This window comes from Ceratotherium simum, chromosome X (genome assembly GCF_057802395.1).
Source record: "Ceratotherium simum simum isolate JZ-2026a chromosome X, ASM5780239v1, whole genome shotgun sequence".
Classification (NCBI taxonomy): Eukaryota; Metazoa; Chordata; class Mammalia; order Perissodactyla; family Rhinocerotidae; genus Ceratotherium; species Ceratotherium simum.
The window spans coordinates 21,219,245-21,238,461 of NC_141940.1; the positions used below are offsets into that span (position 1 = coordinate 21,219,245).

At 37.8% G+C, this 19,217-nt stretch overlaps 1 protein-coding gene across 5 annotated transcripts in view; it reads right to left on the reverse strand.

Annotated features, from left to right (window-relative positions):
- Positions 1-17,954, reverse strand: part of SLC25A14 (solute carrier family 25 member 14) — a 29,561-nt gene extending 11,607 nt beyond the window's left edge. For 3 of the 5 annotated variants that reach the window (XR_015550541.1, XM_087427064.1, XM_087427063.1), the window contains exons 1-6: positions 17,790-17,954; positions 12,517-12,610; positions 11,065-11,200; positions 8,543-8,637; positions 7,145-7,230; positions 2,731-2,826 (exon numbers count right to left, since the gene is read on the reverse strand). Coding sequence is in view for 4 of the 5 variants with exons in the window: in XM_087427064.1 (XP_087283190.1) it covers positions 2,731-2,826; positions 7,145-7,230; positions 8,543-8,637; positions 11,065-11,200; positions 12,517-12,610; positions 17,790-17,921 (639 nt within the window). In the remaining variant the exon portion in view is untranslated. Of the gene's footprint in view, positions 1-2,730; positions 2,827-7,144; positions 7,231-8,542; positions 8,638-11,064; positions 11,201-12,516; positions 12,611-17,412; positions 17,641-17,789 lie in introns of those variants that run through there. The other 2 variants (XM_014792793.2, XM_087427066.1) reach the window with 2 other exon arrangements.
- Between the last annotated feature and the right edge of the window lie 1,263 nt (positions 17,955-19,217).

Here is a 19,217-nt window from a genome sequence, read left to right on the forward strand (position 1 = left end):
ACAAACACTGTATGATCGCACTCATGTGTGGAATATAAACCAACACACGGACAGAGAAAACTGTACTGTGTTTACCGGGGGCAATGGGGGTAAGGGGTGGGCACAAGGGGTGAAGGGAGACATATATATGGTGATGGACAAACAAAAATACACAACCCAAATTTCCACAATGTTATAAACTATTAAAACATCAATAAAAAATGGGCAAAAGATCTGAATAGACATTTCTCCAAAGAAGATACACAAATGGCCAATAAGCACGTGAAAAGATGCATCACCAATCATTAGGGAAGGCAAATCAAAACCATAATAACATACCACTACACACCCACTAGGATGGCTATTAAAAAAAAAAAAACAAGTGTTGGTGAGGATGTGAAGAAATTGGAACCCTTATACACTGCTGGAGGGAATGTAGTATGGGGCAGCCACTGTGGAAAACACTTTGGCAATTCCTCAAAAAGTTAAACTTAGAATTCCTATATAACCCAGCTATTTCACACGTAGATGTATACCCAAAAGAACTGAAAACATATTTACGCAAAAACTTGTACATGAATGTTCATAACAGCATTATTCATAATAGCCAAAAAGTGCAAACAACCGAAATGCTTATTAATTGATGAAGGGAGAAACAAAATGTGGTATATACATACAATGGAATTATTATTCAGCCATAAAACGATGAAGTACTGATAAACGGTAAAACATAGATGAAACTTAAAAACAGTATGCTAAATGAAATAAGCCAGTCACAAATGCCACATATTGAATGATTCCATTTATATGAAATGCCAGAATGGGAAATCTATAGAGACAGAAAGTAGATTATCAGTTGTCTAGGACTGGGAGAGTTGGGGGACATGGGAAGTGACTGTTAATGGGTATGGGGTTTCTTTTCGTGTTGATGAAAATGTTCTAAACTTTGACAGTGATGATGGTTGCACAAGTCTGTGAATATACTAAAAACCATTAAATTGTACACTTTAAGATAGTAAATTTTATGGTATGTGAATTATCTCAATAAAGAAATTATAAAAAATAAAATAAAACCATGAAGCAGAAGTCAGTGGGGAGAGGGCTTCCAATTTTAATTCACAGAATTTTAGGATGTGCAGAAAGGACACACTGGGATGACAGCAAAGGTATGATGCAGCTGGGGAGATGGCCAAGGCAAACGGGTACTTCTTCACAAGTCCTCTTGTGGTAACACTACCAGCGTTTTACTCACTAGCACAATACTCCTATCACAGTTCATGTTACAACACAGGGCTGCTAGAGGATTAAAAGCCATGTTTTTGAAGAACATAAATGACACGAGAAAATGGTGATAACATTAAAGAAGGCAAGACATAAAATTACATATAGTATTATTTCAACTTTAGGGAAAAAGGTATACACACACGCCAAATTTTTGTAAAGGATTAGAAGGAAATACACAAAAATATTTTTCTTCATCTGGAATTAGGATAACAGATAAGTTTTCAATTTTATGCCTTTCTATATTTTTAAAAAGATTTCACAGTGAATGTTTTACTTTTAAAATGGTGTTTAAATGTCAGTTAAAATTAAAAATACTGCAGGGACAACTACTTTCTGGCATACCTGTTATATTAAAGTGTTAACCATCTCTCAATTCCCAAACTCAACTTATAAAGTGGAAGGATGTAGCTATGCTGTCATCAGATGTTTGATTCCTCTGGTTGGGCTGGCTGGCCCAACAGTGCCATCCTCTCTGATCTTTCCACCTGCTCAAATCTGTTAGAAGATGACCTTCACAGAAGACTCATTAGGTGACTAGTAAGGCCCCAAACTAGAGCCCACAGGCTGAATTCAGGCCACAGACATGTTTTGTGTGGCTAAACAGTGTTTCTAGAAGGCTGAATTACCTGTTAACATATAAAAAACCAGGATACTTCACATAGGAATGCAGATTTACAGCTTCTCTTGAACGTCTAGAAAATATGGCCACACTGAAAAAAAAGTGTGTGTGTATGTGTTCATTGTTCTATTCTTTCAACTTTTCTGTATGTTTGAAAATTTTTATAATAAGAAGCTGGGGAAAATTATAAAGGAAAAAAAAAAGCAAAGCTCTCTTCTTTAAGAGTCTATTAATGGATTTCCCACTCTACTCTCTCTGTATATTCTACTAGTAGTCTTAATATTACAATCTTGAGTGATTAAAATAGGATAAAAAGTTATAAGAACAACAGAAAAATCAAAATATAGGTAGAAGACTGGAAGATAATATGATAAAATGTTAACAGTGATTATCTCTAGCTGGTGGAACTACTGGATTTTTTATTTTATATATTTTCTCAATATTTTATAGTGTACCTTTTACCTTTTATAAGGTTAAAAAAGTTGTTTTAGGTAACAACTTTTGAACTATAGAGACTATCGTAAACATACATTGCTGTGTTAGTACAAAACTGGCAAAAATATATATTGAAGCACTAAGTTCACTGTGAACTTGAACAAACCAAAATGGCTATCTCAAAAAACGTAGTAACTTCTCTTACACATACAACCCCCAATATTAAGCAGAAATAAAGATGACTGATAAGTTTTGGTCCTTTCATAGGTGATGAGGAGCTTCTTACTTTATTTTTTGGGTTACCAAGAATCTCACACAGTATAAGACGACAAATCATAATTTTATGGCTTTATACAAAAAGTATTTGCAAATTCTAGGAAGTGAGTACAGAATACGAGGAAAAGAATACTCACCCTCCACAGACCCCTGGTACCTTCTTGTTGGTATATATCAATGAAGCTGCCAATCATGCTGCCTTGGAACAAGCTTCCTTGAGCCTGCATTCGAATCTAAAATAAGACGAGGTGAACATTTTGCTTTGACAGAGAGAACCAAAAAGAGATGTTTCACTCATTTAAAATTAAGAAAACAGTATTTGAGAATTATGAGAAAAATCAACCTACTACTATGCTAAAATTAATGACAAACTATATATAGAAAGAATGTAAAACGACCTACATGTCCAAAAACAACAACAAAAGATCAGTTGCATAAATTATGACACATCCATTTAATGCAATACTATGCAGCCATAAAATTCTGTCATGGAATAATATTTGCTGATGTTGGAAAATGATAACAATTAATTGCTAAATAGAAAAAGCAGGTTGCAAAGCAGTATTATGGAATATCATTTTTAATAAAAACATATAAACTTAAAAGTAACCATATCCGACAAGGGGTTAATTTCCAAAATATATAAAGAACTCATAAAACTCAAAACAAAAAGATGAACAAGCCAATCAAAAGATGGGCAGAGGATTTGAACAGACATTTTTCCAAAGAAGATATACAGATGGCCAACAAGCACATGAAAAGATGTTCAACATCACATGAATCATCAGGGAATGCAAATCAAAACTACAATGAGATATCACCTCACGCCCAGCAGAATGGCTATAATTAACAAGACATGAAATAACAAGTGTTGGCGAGGATGTGGAGAAAAGGGAACTCTCATACACTGCTGATGGGAATGCAGGCTGGTGTAGCCACAATGAAAAACACTTGGAGATTTCTCAAAATATTAAAAATAGAAATATCATATGATCCAGCTATTCTACTACTGGGTATTTATCCAAAGAACATGAAATCAACAATTCAAAAAGATTTATGCACCCCTATGTCCATCACAGCATTATTCACAATAGCCAAGATGTGGAAGCAACCCAAGTGCCCATCAATGGATGAATGGATAAAGAAGATGTGGTATATATATATACAATGGAATACTACTCAGCCATAAAAAAGACAAAATTGTGCCATTTGCGACAACATAGATGGACCTTCAGGGTATTATGCTGAGCAAAATAAGTCAGACGGAGAAAGACAAATACCATATGATTTCATTCATATGTGGAAAATAAACACATACACAGAGATAAGGAGAACAGATTAGTGGTTACCAGAGGGGAAGAGGGTGGGGGGAGGGTGAAAGGGGTACATATGTATGGTTATGGATAAAACTAGACTATTGGTGGTGAACACGATGCAGTCTATACAGAAACTAAAATATAATAACGTACACCTGAAATTTACCCAATGTTATAAGCCAATATGACCTCAATAAGTTTTAAAAAATAACCATATGCACAACAAAGAAATTGGATGAACATACACACCCAAATGGTGACAGTGGTTTAAGTCTGAGTTATAAGGCTACAAGTGAGCATTTTTCTCTTTCGTGTTCTTTTTACTGCCTTCCACTTTTTTCTACGTTGAACATGCATTGCTTACGTAATTATAAAAAGCAAAAAATGTTTTAAAATACAATTCTATGCTTACAAGACCTTAAATTGAATTTTATTTGTAAAAAGCATGATACTCTATTCTGCAAAGTGGCCTTTGAGAGGCACAAGAAAAAAGATATAGCATGAAAAGCCAGCCATTTGTGACAACATGGATGGACATTGAGGGTATTATGCAAAGTGAAATAAGTCAGAGGGAGAAGGTCAAATACCGTAAGATTTCCCTCATTAAGTAGTAGATAATAACAACAACAAACAAACACATAGAGACAGAGATTGGATTGGTGGTTACCAGAGGGGAAGGGGGGAGGGAGGAGGGCGAAAGGGATAATTCTGCACAAGTGTGTGGTGATGTGTTGTAATTAGTATTTGGGTGGTGAACATGACATAATCTATGCAGAAATAGAAGTATAATGATGTACACCTGAAATTTATACAATGTTATAAACCAATGTTACGGCAATAAACAAAAAATTAAAAAATAAAAGCCACGTAAAAGATCTGGTAAAATTTCCCACTGACTGCACATAGAGATCACAGCAGCCAGTTACTAAATACTAGTGGCCCAAATGTAGGTCTGATTTTCATGAAGCACAACTCTAGGTTTCAATAAATGTTCTTGGTAAGTCATGTAACAGCAGCATACTTTTATGCGGAAAGTCAACTGCTACTACTAACGGTTTTGAAATAAAAACCTAAACCAAATTAAATAGGAATAGACACTAATCACAAAGACAAATGGAAACCACGAATATCCTATGGTAAGTAGAAGACTTCTTTAAGGAGGTGATTCTTGAACAGGGCTGGGACCAGGGTGAGGCAAGTGTGGCACATTCCTCAGGAATGAACAAAACGTAGGAGGGAGATGCAAAAAACCTCAGTAATCCAGCTAAATAATATCTTAATGCAATATTTTAAAAAATCAAAATGCACAAAAATCCACGATGAACCAAATATCAAAATTGTAACTAAAGACAGGATCCAACAGGGCAGGATTAGGGTGAGGCAAGTGAGGTGAATTGTACAAAATATTGATATTTTGTTTATCATGAATTTTTTGCGTTCATTTTAATTTTGGAAAAATATTGCATAAAAATGTGATTTCTCTTGATTACTGAGTATTTTGGTGCCCCCTTCCAGTTTGCACCCAAAGAGAGTACCTCACTTGTCTCGTCCTAGTCCTGTCCTGTTCTTGAGCAGTCTTAAAGGATAAATTCATGAGGCAAGAGGGGAAACGCACTGCAGGCAGAAAGAGAACTACATGCACAAAGGCAAGGAAGCAACACGTAGCAGATCAGAGAAAGAGCTGTCCAAGGATAAGTGAAAGGACTGAACAGCCCAACTGTGCTCAGAAATCCTATATTGGTCTTGTCACAGTCTAAAACTGTGACTCCTCCCCCAGCTTCACTCAGCCCTCCAAGGTATAAGAAAGGAAAAGGCAGATTGTAGCATTGGTCAATGGTTGTAACTGTGCCAGACAGGTCAGAGGGTCAGGAAATTGAGTAGGTGATGAAGTCTAGGACCCAGCTGGATAACAAAGGAAACTTTAGGGAGTTAAGTATCATTGTTTTTGAAAAGCACATTCTAACAAGTATAATTATATGGCAAATATTTTAGAGTTTTAGGATACAGTAAATTCTCTTCATAAATACCTGTTCTGTAAATTTTTAAAGTGATATAAAAATTCTGTAGCTAAATTACTCTCAATTTAATCCAGAAAGATCATTTCATCTCTTTTCTTCACCAATCACCACCGGTTTCCTTCATGTGTGTAGTTTGTGAAGTCACTCTCTCGGTTCTCAAAACTCTCTGAATTGCAATAGATTTCTCCTTCGCTAAACTAGCCACCTCTGGTTTCAAATAAATAAAGCATACATCTTCTTACTTTTTTCTTACATTCCCCCCAAAATAATTTTTAAAAACTTGAGATCCTATCACACATTTTAATCATATATTTAGAGCATTTAATTAATCATAGGTTTAAACAAGTTAATTAGTAGGAAATGTTTACCATTTTATGAGATAAAATAAGATTGATATTATTAAAATAAATGTTTCATTCTGTCTTTTGATAAAAGCTGAAAGAAATCCAATTATATTTTTAAAACTCAGCACCACTAACCTATACTGTTCTAGTTCTGAATTCAGAATATCCCAACACAGGCCAAAATATACCATTCTAAAGCCAAATCTCACCCTTAATAGAAATATGGATAAGACAGGAAAAGACAGAGGCATTATAGGTTTAAGGTACCTCAATTAGTTATTAAAGGAGGCTTCTCCAAAAACTATATTTTAATTTATCCCTTTCTTTGGTACCTCAGGTTACGCCATAGGTCAATATACCATATAGTAAGATACAGAATTGGTGTGGGATATGCCTTTCTTTTGTAAAGTGGGGAAAGGACTATTATAAACACAAATTCATTCTCAGATCAGTTTTAGAAAAGAATACAAATGGAAGTAAGCGATCTGGAAATTTAAGGGAAATTGATTCCCTTAAAACTGCATAGCCCCTGGAAAGAACCTACAGAGGTTTCCATACTCTAGTTCAAAGACCAATGGATTAATGCATATCATAATAAACTGACTACTATTTATTGAGCATCTACTACCTACCAAGTACAATGATAGGCAGTTTAAATATATTATCTCTAATCATTAACAACCATATGTGATAAGCAGTGACTTATCTTCATTTTACAAATGAGGAAACTGAGGCTTAAAGCAGTTAAGTGATTTGCCCACGGATTTACAGCTGGCAAGTGAAAGAGTGCAGATCTGAACCCAAATCTGACTCAAAGATCATGCTCTTTTCAAATTACACTGCAAACATCCAACGCTACCAGACCTCTCTTACCTTTAGTACATCAGTAGGATTGGCTATAGTGGAAGATATTACTCCTGACACTACCCCACAGATCATATTAATTAGAAGAGTTTCATCTGTAAAAAGGAACAAGAAAAAGAAAGAAAGGTCCGCTTGTATTATGCATCCGTTTCTGAGAACAGAGTACTGAGCTATCAGAGGAAGGGAACCCTGGTCAGAGAGATGACTGTAGAAATGAACTACAAAGCTTATGAAAATAAAGAAACTCAAATATTTCTAGATCCCAAATCAGTATCGAAACATAGAAAAATTGTAAAACATAAATCATTATTTTAAAAAAGTATTTCTAAAGGACACTGGAACATGTCCTATTATCCTATATAACTGCCAATACCCCACATAAATTCAGAATGCGGTATTTCCCTTTTAATCATTTCAAACACCTAAAGAAAATGGTTTTTAAAGTCTTTTTTCTGGAGAATTATCAACTCTAAAGATTTAGGAACCGAATGTTAAAACGTAAAATCTTATGTCTAATAGAAAAAATTTATCTAAATATTAATTTTGATGGGTCTTGATATCTACTAGCATCTATTTATCTACAGAAGTTTTCTGTAGTTAAATGTGAAAAAACTAGTCATTTGGAACTAAATCCTCTCAGCTAGAAAAAAGAACAAAGAAACCATGGAGCATATTGTTCTAAAGTGAAAATTGAATCTTCACCACGCCTCCTCACCATGAAGAGCCTACAAATAGAAACTAGGAAAACCCAAGTGAAGAATCTGTGAAAGGAAATTATTTTGGAAGAGAACCCTTTAGGATCCTCAAAGAAGAGCTTCCAGAAAAAGTTGATTTAGGACAATAAAGTGATTCAAAGGACATTACTAACCGAAAGACTCTCCAGCTGTCCCCAACAATGCAAGAGCCTAAGGCCTATGGTAAATAACTATTTAGTACAGTATCAGGCTGGAAATGCTGCAGCAGCAAATAGAGAGACATACGATATTGCTGAATGTGGGTAAGGTGACCAGAGGCACATGATAATCTAGAATATAATAGCCAAAAATTACTCCACCTAACAAAAGCTTATCAAAATTGGCAGCCAAAGAATTCCTTATAGTTGAAGTCCTCTTGTTGATGAGGATGGCATTAGTTCTCTGGACAAGCTTGTTCCGTGTTCCCTCTGTGATGACCAGAAGCCTTTTTTTTTTTCCTTTGATAGGAAAAGGGACAAACTTGAAGAGCAGATCCCTCTAACCCATATATCACCTCTGCAAGGATTAATCCCAAGTCAGTACAAGCTTGCTTTGTCCTTGCAATGACCGTCACCCATTCTCAGGCATCCTGTGATAAACACTTCCCACTAAGCATGATTTCAATAAGCCCTCTGAGTATTACCCCAAAAGAGAATGAGGAGTCCATACTGACCTTCTAAACGTTCTACAAATAATCTCTTCAAGCTTTGGTAAATGCCAATTTTAATGGTGCCATATGATGCCTGTCTTAGTAAAGCAGGAGCGATTCTGCAAAAACAAAAAAAGAAAGCAAAAAAAGTCAATTATACTCAACATGCACTGGCAGATTATACATATCTAGACAGGCTACTCATTTCCATTACCCACTTCATTCCACCCAACAGCAGAATATGAATTTTCTTCAAGCACCCATGGAACATTCACCAAGAAAGAGCACATTTGGGTAATAAAACAAACCTCAAAAAACTTAAAAGAATTGAAATCATATAGAGTATGTTCTCTGACTATAATGAAATTAAACTAGAAATCAATAAGGAAAATTCTTAAACACTTGGAAATTAAACAACACTTCTAAACAATCCATGGGTCACAGGAAATCTCAAAGGAAACTTTAAAAATATATAGAACTGAGTCAAAATGAAAGTTTAACCCATTAAAATATGTGGGATACAGCCAAAGCAGTGCTGAAAGGGAAATTTATAGCACAAAATGCTTACGTCAGAAAAGAGGAAAAGTCTCAAACCAATAATGTAAGTTCCTACCTCAAGAAGCTAGAAAAAGAAGAGCAAAATAAACTCAAAGCAAGCAGAAGGAAGAAAATAATAAAGAGCATAAATTAATAAAATTGAAAACAGGAGAATAAAGAAAAATCAATGAAACAAAAAGCTCTTTTTGAAAAAAATCAATAAAATTGATAAACCTCTAGCAATGCTCACACTAATAAAAAGAAAGAACACATAAGTCACCAATATCAGGAATGAAACAGGGAATAGCATTACAAATTCTGCAGCCATTAAAAGGATAAGGGAATACTATAAACAAGTTTATGCTCATAAATTCAACAACTTAGAAGAAATGGACTAATTCTTTGAAAACCACAAACTACCAAAACTCAATAAAAATGAAATAGGTAATCTGAATAGTCTCATAACCATTAAAAGTTTTTAATTCATAATTTAAAAGTTCCCAAAAAGGAAATCTCCAGACCCAGATAATTTCACTGGGAAATTCTACCAAGCATTTAAAGAATTAACACCAATCTTACACAATCCCTTCCAGAAAACTGAAGAGGGAATGCTTCCCAACTCATTTTATGAGGCTAGTATTACCCTGATACCAAAACCAGACAAAAACAATATAAAAAACGAAAACTATAGCCAAATATCTCTCATGAACTTAGATACAAAAATCCTTAACAAAATATCACCAGATTGAATCCAACAATGTAGAAAAAGAAGTATACACCATTATCCATCTCACTGAGATTAAAAAAAAAATCAACCTTATTTCCTAACAGTTGCAAATACATCTTTAATCCTATCAAGGAGGTACTAGAGCCAAGATTTCATCCTATTTAAGTTTTGCTTACAAATTGGAGACATTCTCACTCATACCTCCTTTGAGATTCTTCCAAATTGTAGAACTGCACTTTAAGTCATAAATAGAAAGAGAGCAGCAGCTCAGTTAAGATTAAAAAACGATGACTAAATATGCATATTTATGACTTTATTGCTCGCTATCAGAAAAAAATAATCTTGTGATTATCCATGCTGATGAAAGAACAAGGTGAAACAGATGACCCATGATTCATCTGCTTCAGATGCACTACTTGATTTTTTCCCCAAGAAAATTACCTTTGAAATTAAGTCTAACATAGGTTAATGGTAAAATTGATGTCCATTCTCTGAGCAATAAACTAGGACCCCAGAGCAGGAGTGGCCTAGGAAACTGCCAGCAGATAAATTACAAACTGGACAATAAACCAAAAATTATGGGTAATCAAAGTTGACAAAAAAAGATGGGTCTCCCTCTCTCTCATTCCGCATTTTCTGTTTGAACAACCAGAATAGTATTTCTTTAAAGAGGAAAATTTTAAAAGAAGTCAGTATTTGGAAACTAATTAAGAATATCACAGGGGCCGGCCCGTGGCGTCATGGTTAAGTGCTGGCGGCCCGGGTTCGGATCCCGGGCGTGCACCGACACACCGCTTGTCAGGCCATGCTGTGGCGGCGTCCCATATGAAGTGGAGGAAGATGGGCACGGATGTTAGCCCAGGGCCAGTCTTCCTCAGCAAAAAGAGGAGGATTGGCATGGATGTTAGCTCAGGGCTGATCTTCCGCACGCGCGCACACACATACTAAATAAATAAATAAATATTAAAAAAAAAAAAGAATATCACAGAAATATATACAGTTAATTGGTGCTGCTATTCACAGTGGCTATCGATGACCTGGGAAAACAGGAGAAAGCCAACACTGCACTGAGATATCCATTTTAATGTATCACTTATAGCCAGATGAACACAAAATCCAAAGCTTAAAACTTACAAGCAAGTGAAACACAAACTGGCACATCAATATTGAATTACAAGTTGAAATGGTGAATATGAAGGGCACAAATTATCAGACAGCTGAAACACATGGCTTCTTTAAAAAGTATTTCTATTCATGATGTAAGAAAAGAATCCAGTCTCACCCTGAATATAGAGCCAATATACCTTCTTCTTTATAGATTCGGAACAGGGCATGAAACATTCCTCGGTATTTTATCTCTTTGAAGCTTTGGCCTTGAACCTGAAGTCGCGTTTTGGTTAGGTCCACAGGGAAAGTTCCTATGAAGGACCACACTCACTTACAAGCTTTTCCAAAGACTCACAGTTAAATTTTGGCTGAATTCAAGCCAATGACAATTTTTAAAACACAAGACAAAGTCTTTCTTATAACACATAGAAGATCTCTACTAGAATACCACTGTCAGAGGACAAGAGTTGTATGCAGTAAAGTGAAATGTACTGTATTGGATCTAGGTAGTAGGATTTGACCCACAGTATAAATGAAACTGTGATATAATAAAGTGCTTTAAGTTGGTCCTAATATACTGTAAATGCAAAATAATTTAAATATTGTTTTAATTTCATATGTAACATACAACCCGGCATTTATCTCTGTCTCTTCCTTCTGTCCCCCTCCCACTGCAAGTCTCCCTACTTCTCCCTCATAAATTATCCCCAAATTTTTGCAACGATAAGAAAGCATGGGATTGGTGCTTTAGGTACTCATATATTATTACAAAGTTTTGTGGGTTTTTTCTCTGATCTGTTTACAAGAAACAAACAGTTTCCTAGTATTATGAAAGATAATGGCAAAGTTCTATTTAATCTACTTATCCTGGTAACTTAGGTAATTCAGGACTAACACCAACTCAGTGCTTGGGGGGAAATATTTCTACAACCAAGCTTCTTTCTCTTATTATGTCAACACGTAGAAGTGGTCATTATACTGACAAAATATGTTTCAAGGTATATTTCAAGGTCTAAAACTAACAAGGTGATTATGTAGCTCTCGTCACTGATGACCTTGATATGACAACACCAGAGCATATGCCAAGAAAGTCAACAAAGATTAGTGGATTTGAGTCACTGATTAATAGTTTAGGAATGAGAAAATTTGGGAGATGAAAAAACACAATCTAAAAATATTTCAAAATTAAAATCAAATAGAGAAGCTGGTTTGATCTTGTTAGTCAATTTTCCTCTCAAATGGGACAGAGGTTTGAAAATAAGTTTGGATACTAAGAAAGTTATAAACAACTTAGCATAAAGGAAAGACCATTAGTACAGGAAAACAGCAGGAACTCCTATCTTCTCTAACTCTCTCTATATTTTCATGAATATTACTTAAGCCTAGCAAATTAACAAATCATTAACTATCAAAAAAGCTTCCTAAGTCTGACTTTTCTTAACTTCACTTGCCATACCAATTAGTAGTACTTTCTCGGAAAACATTACTTGATGGCTTTGAGACAATAATTTTTAAAACAAATAGGGTGAGCTTTTTACTTTTTCTCTAGTTTTCACCAAAAATAACTGTCAGCATAAGCTACCATCTATACCATGAGAAGCAGATTTGTCAATTTTCACATTCTTACCAAACTCAGCAACGATGGAGGCAAGGCCGCCATATACAAAGGGTTTCCAATTCAGACCAGACATCTCATGGCTTACAGTGGCACTTTTCTGGTGCTAAAAATAAACACAAATCAGAACAAGGCACAAGAGTGAGGAGTATTTGTTAGTGTCTGCTCACATAATTCATACCAAAAAAATTGGCAAATGAAACAGATGTAGAGGAAAAACCCTACCAAGTGGAATGACACAAAATGGGGGATCCTGTTTTATGTGATGGATGATCATGTGTTCTTTACTGCCATTCTGTAGGGAGAGGTGTATGAGTCACTCAAAGATCAACCTGTGCCCTTCATTCTCTCTAGTTTCATTAATGTCATCCCCATCCCCACCCAAAGAGGTTTCAGTCTATCCAGCACACCCAACTTAGACACTCAATTAGACAATTATAAGTGAAGGAACCAGGAGTTCAAATTATATAGGCTGAGGCATCTCATAAAAGCAGTTCATGGTATTCAGTTAGTTTGATTGAGGTGCAAAGCACAGGCTGACACCACTACTTTCTCATATTCTTAGCCTTCTCATCTCTCCACTAAACTTTAGGGTTTTAGTTCATCTAGATTCTACATATACACAACTACCCCACAGTAGGCCCAGGCTGAGCTAAGCACCTTTTCACCCTCCTTCTGGTTCCCAGAGGAATGACAGTAATACGGAAGATGTCTCTCTTCTCTCTGACATTTAACATACATCCATCTAGTGAATCTCCTTCTCCCTGGCTTTTTAAAGCACATACATACAAATATTGTTTTTCTTTGATGTTTGGGTTCTTGAACAATGTATTCTACTCCCCACCCCTCTCTCCTCCTTCCCCATCCCGCCCCCATTAGACCTGTCATCTTCAATCTTTTCAGCTTTTTTTCCTGCCACTCTCAGCTATTTCTCACTTGGATCTTATTTTTTTCCACAGCTTTGTCCCCTAGATCAGTGGTTTTCAAATTTTAATGTTCACCAGAATCATCTAGAAGGAGAATTAAAACAGATGGAAAAGCCTTACCCTCAGAGTTTCTGATTGGTGGTCTGGGTCGGGCCTGAGAATTTGCAAGTTTCCAAATAATGCTGATGCTTCCACACTTTAAGAACTACTGCTCTAGGCATCACCCACTAAATCCTGGTCCAGCTGGAAGTAATCTCTTTTCTTAGGATGGATTCTCAGATTTCTTTTAAATATTCCTTTTTCAGAGCTTCACAGTATGTATGTTACTGAATTTCAAAAGCCACTTCAAGTGGTTTATGGTCAGGAGTGAAGGCTCTGAAGTCAGACTGCCTAGGTTCCAATCCTGACACCACCACTTCCTAGTTCTGCGACCTTGGGCAAGTTACTTAACCGCTCTATGCTTGGGTTTCCTGAACTGTAAAATGGGGATAATAATAAATACTAGACTATAGGGTTGCTGTAAAAATAAAATAATATATGCACAACACCTAGAAAAGTACCTGGCACCTAGTTCAACCACTATTAGCTATTATCATTATTACATTTTTGAAAAGTTAAGTACTCAAATTTACATTTTAACAGATATTACTTGCTGCCCACCTCCCCCATTACCCAATCTGGGGTTAGCACTATTGAGTCACGGTCTCTTTTTAGGAGACACAAGGTTTTGCTTTGTTTCCACATAAGGAATTCTCTGTAACTAAGCTCAGAACAATTTTCCAGAGAGGAGAGCAAACATGCAGACAAATGTTTTAGTTAGAGGCCACAAAAATAATTATGGAAACTTCCTTTCAAGCATAGCGTGATCAGCCAGTCTATCTGACATACAGATTCTGGCATAGATAGCTCTTTTGGAGGAAAGTTGTTGAAAAGAATTCTAAAACACAAAGTGGGAATAGGTACTTCAAATATCAGCTGCAGCTTAAAATAAGAGTCTTGAGTACTAAATACTATCTTATCAACATTTTCAACTATGCCCACATTTTAAGATTACAATTGATAGTAAAACATGACACATATGGTGAGAGGGTAGGCATGGAAAAGCAAAGACCATGGCATATCCCCTCTCTGAGTTTGCAGGGAAAACATGCCCCCTCCATTCACCAATTTAGAGATTCCCCCAAACAGTCAAACATTTCAAAAGGCTGCTATGCTTCTCTCCAAAGCTTGCTCTTTACAACTTCTTTCAATTCTTTTCATTACAGAGAAAGCCTACATCTGAACTTCACTACCTGTACCCAGCCTTTTAATAGGGGTCAGGGAGCAATAATCAGTAAAATACAGGAGGCAGAGCCATAGCAGGGAGCAGAAAGACCAGTCAGTGAATCTTTGGTCAGTTACCCCAGTGGTTCCTTAATGAAGTTTTCACAATTCTGAGGTGAAATGAAGAAAATAAGGGCACCTAGTGCCTTTTTTCCAGCTAAATGTATTTAATTTAAAGGACTATTTATTAGGAGATCATGTTCTTCCCACTCCTGGAGCATTTTTTAAAAATCACATTAATTGTATGAAATGATAATAGTAGTTGGTAGTTGATTTTGTTTAGTGTCCTTACTTGGCAAAATAAGACTGGCTACCTGAATTCATGCCCCCTCCCCACACTTTCATTTAAATTTTATTGGTCCATGAAATCCCAAAGTCTGGGGACCACTGATCAAATTCAACACTGCTACCACTGCCACCTCCCCGCCCCCATCTGATAGTAAAATCCTTTTCCCTTCAATGTTAGGAAAGACTCTTGTTATGAAGAAGTCTTCTAGTTGTCATCCATTTTTGGAAGGTAATATTGAACAAATTTATTCTTTTTCCCTAGGAGAGTACTTCAAATATTTAAAGATAGCTATCCTGTTCTCCTACATCTCATCTTTCTCAGGCTAAATATTCACAGTCATTTCCATCATCCTCTATATTATACTTCAATTTCTACAGCTGAAAATTGCAGTTGCTTTTGTGGGGGCCATATCACACTACTGAATCATTGAAATGTCAGCTGAAACCACCGAGTCTTTTACATAAGGCTGTATACATGCACGCCTGTTATGTCATACCTATTCTATAGATATGCAATGTTTTATTGAGCCTTCATTTATCCCTTCTATATCTTAATCTCAGGGACACAAATAACGACTAGGATGAGGTTTATCTTCTAGTACCCCCATATTATTTTCTCTTAACTAGGTAAGATCCCTGAAGGCAGACATCATGCCTCACATTATTTTTTATAAGCCTTAAAATTTCTTGGACAGAATTGGGTACACATCCATTAAATACTTGGTTGGTTCCAGTGTGATGACCTTTATCTATGTATGCAGCCTGTATGTAAAAGATCATGGGAGAAATCAGAAAGCTAATTTGCTGGACCTGACCAGTGCTACACACACTGTACACAACGCTTTGCAGATCCTCAGAGGTTCCCTGCCTACTAATTCTCTTCCCTTGCTTTTGTTGCAGAGAATTACTTGTGTAAAATAGCCCAAGCACGCTAAAAATGATTTTGACTTGTGGGGGCTCTCCCCAGATATGGGTAAAAGGAGAGAAGTCATATCTGAGTTAAAACAGAAATATAGTACCTTAAATAGTTTTATTGTATAAAAAAGCTAATGAAAAAAGCCTTCAAAATGCAGGTGTGTATTCTGAGGTCTAAGGAAAATCCGATAGCCTAAAAGTGAGAAGAATTTTCTAGAATACAAGTTACATAGCCCTCACTACTCCAAAGATCTGGTCAGAAAAATCTAGGTGCCTTTCTTGCTTTCTCCTTTGAGAAAGAATAGGCTTTAGAAATTCTCAGATTCAGGAGGTAATAATGGAGAGTCAAGCAAATATTTATTGAAGTCATATTAAATGCCCAAACCTGCAATGTGCTATGGGTATAAAATTCATGTTAAAAAAAAATACAGAACATATGTTCTAACACCATGACATTTATCATTCAACCTGTCTTTCCTGGATAATCAAGGAGATGGGAGTGGGGATAAAAGTTGCATTATACAGTACTTGCCTTTCAAGAGCTAATAATCTGGTGGAAGAAATCAAAGTAGTTTATTAGAGAAAAATTAAGTGCTAAACTATATAGTACAAACTGTAAGAGCAGGAGAAGCACAGAAAAGGAGACAATCAGCATGGGCTTGAATAATTTGAAAAGGCTTCTGTAGGTGAGAACTTAAAATGCGCCTTGACAGACGGCACTTAGAATCTGGATAGATGTAGGTAAGGGAGAGGGTAGGGGGGAGGAGAACAGGGTGAACAGAGACACAAATGTGGGGGAAAGCACAGCATGTGAAGGCAGGCATCAGTATGGTTTGTTCTGAGAAAGACAAGTGCAACCTAACTGGAACAGAGGATTCCCTTATCTGATTGAAACAATACCAGGCAAGAAGTATGACAAGAAACAGGCTGGACTGCAAGGCTTGAAATCTGTGGCCAGGTGGGAGGGATACTGTAAGTTTTTGAACAGGGAAGTGACTTGAGGAAATCCACCACATTTTAGTCAGCTTACTCAAGCTGCAGCAAGCAATGGATTACAAACTGGAAAGGCAGGGAAACTAGTTTAGGATGGTGTGAAGTAAAGCAGAATAGATGTTTGTTGGCAGTGAGGTTAGAGATAAACTTCTAGAATGAAGACACAAAGGAACCTGATGATGTAGGGAATGAAGGTGAGGGAAGAGTTCATGATGACTCTAAGCATCCCTAGCCTGGAAAAACCAAGGAAACCCTGACAGAAAACTACAAATGCCCCTGCTGTTACCTTGTCTGAGAAACTAATTCATGTTGATAATGGCTGTCATCCCAATTAGTTAGCTGAACTGCATTTTAATAGATGCCTTCAATGCCTTGACCTCAAGGAGTGGCAGGGGCTAGAAACGGAAGGGGAGCATCTTTCAATAGCATCCCTCACACTAATACAATGGAGGTGTTTGCTTACTCCGCTTACAATCACGGCCGCCGTTGCAAACTTCACCCTTAGAAAAATTAGGATTATTCCGGGAAAGATACCCATTCACCCTCTGGGTAGCAGGATCTTGCCAGTTCCTCAGCTGTCAGAGCGAGTTCGTGGAGAGAAGGGAGGCGCCTGAAGGAGGCGGCCTCCCAGGGGGGTCGAGGAAGCAGGGTTCAATCGAAGAAGTAAAACCACCGATGCCAGAAGAGTGAAAGACAGGGAAGGGACTCGGCTGAGGGGAGAGAGAGACCAAAGGACCGTTAAGCCCCTCCCAGGCCGGGAACCAGGCCAGCCCGGCCCCGCGCGGCCTGGCGCGGCCCAGCCCCGCTCCCCAGCCTGGAAGTCCAGGAGCTCCCCCTCACCTGCTCGGGCTCATCGGACGACTGGGAAGCCGAGGCTCCCCCAGTCGGAAACGCCACCGCAACGCCAACCCGGAAGCATTGAAACCAACGGAAGTAACCAAGTCGTCGCCTCGGCAACGGTGGCGCAGGCATTCCAACTCCACCTCCCGCGAGCCTAAAAAAGAAGGCGCGAAATAAGCAGCGGAAACGACGGGGGTCTCAGTGGGGGTGTCAGGCGGGCTGCGGGCGCAAAGGCCCAGAGGGGGCAACCTGACCCTCCGGAGCTGTAGGGAGACGCAGCTAAGGCGTGAGGACTTGGCAGCTTCTGCAGTTAACGTGCTCGCCAGTGGGGGCACAGATGTCGCCTCGTCACCGCGTTACCACCCACACCGCGCAGCCCAGGACTAGGAAAGGAGGGGCGGGGTAAGAGCAGAGGGACCAGCGAAGCTGCGGGGACGCGAGGGGCGGGGCGCCTGCGCACAGAGTACGAAAAAGGAGGGGAAAAGGGCTTAAAACAAAAGTGGGAAAATGAGGGCAAGGGGGGTGAGAGGTATTTAATGAGGTGCCTGAGTTTGGAAAGAAAGTAAAGATCAAGGAAGCAAATAAACCTCAGCACCTACCGGGCGCCAGGCGTTAGGGACTGAAGAGTTAGACTCAGGCCCTATACTCAAAGCGCACTGTGCACAATGAGCAAGTTGGAAACAGAAAAGGGGACCATAAAAACGTAAAGAATCTGAAGAGTAGAAATGCTAACGGGGTAGTCCGAGTTAATCGGCACCTCACAATCAGCCAGAAAACGATGTGACAGCCTGCTGACTGGCTTCTGGCTCTAACCACTGGGACCAGAAGGAATAGCTGCAAAGCACCATGGGGGATTCTGTTAGCCAGTGAGCTAGCTACATGTGATTTTTGAGCCTCTCGCGTAAAGGTTCCGTAATCACAATAATAGGGTTTCTATGTTGAGTATGAGTAAAATCAATGCAAGACACATGGCCCTAAGTGGTTATTTGTTGAATGAATAAATGTTCGGAATACCTTTGTTCCAAAAGGATCTTTCTCATTTTACTTCACATCTTGGTCTTTTTTCCCCATTTAAAAATTTCTTCAGGCAGCACGCATAATAAAATTACCTGACATTATGGAATGCTTACCAAGGGTGGTGCCATGAGCTTCGTGTGCGCACAACTGCCTTAGGAGACAGGTACTATTATTTTCCCTTTTGATAGAAGGGGTAACTGAGGTCTTAAGAAGTTAAGAGAGTAACTTGGTAAGTGGCAGAGCTGGGATTGAAATTCGGGTGTGACTTTGGAGCCCAGGCTCTTAACCACTATGCTATACTGCTCTCAACTTTAATAATACACTTGTGACCTTCAGAAACTTCCTTACTAAAAATAGGGATACTATAAGAAACATGTGCGTGCATTCCAAACTGTGAATTCCCTTCAATCT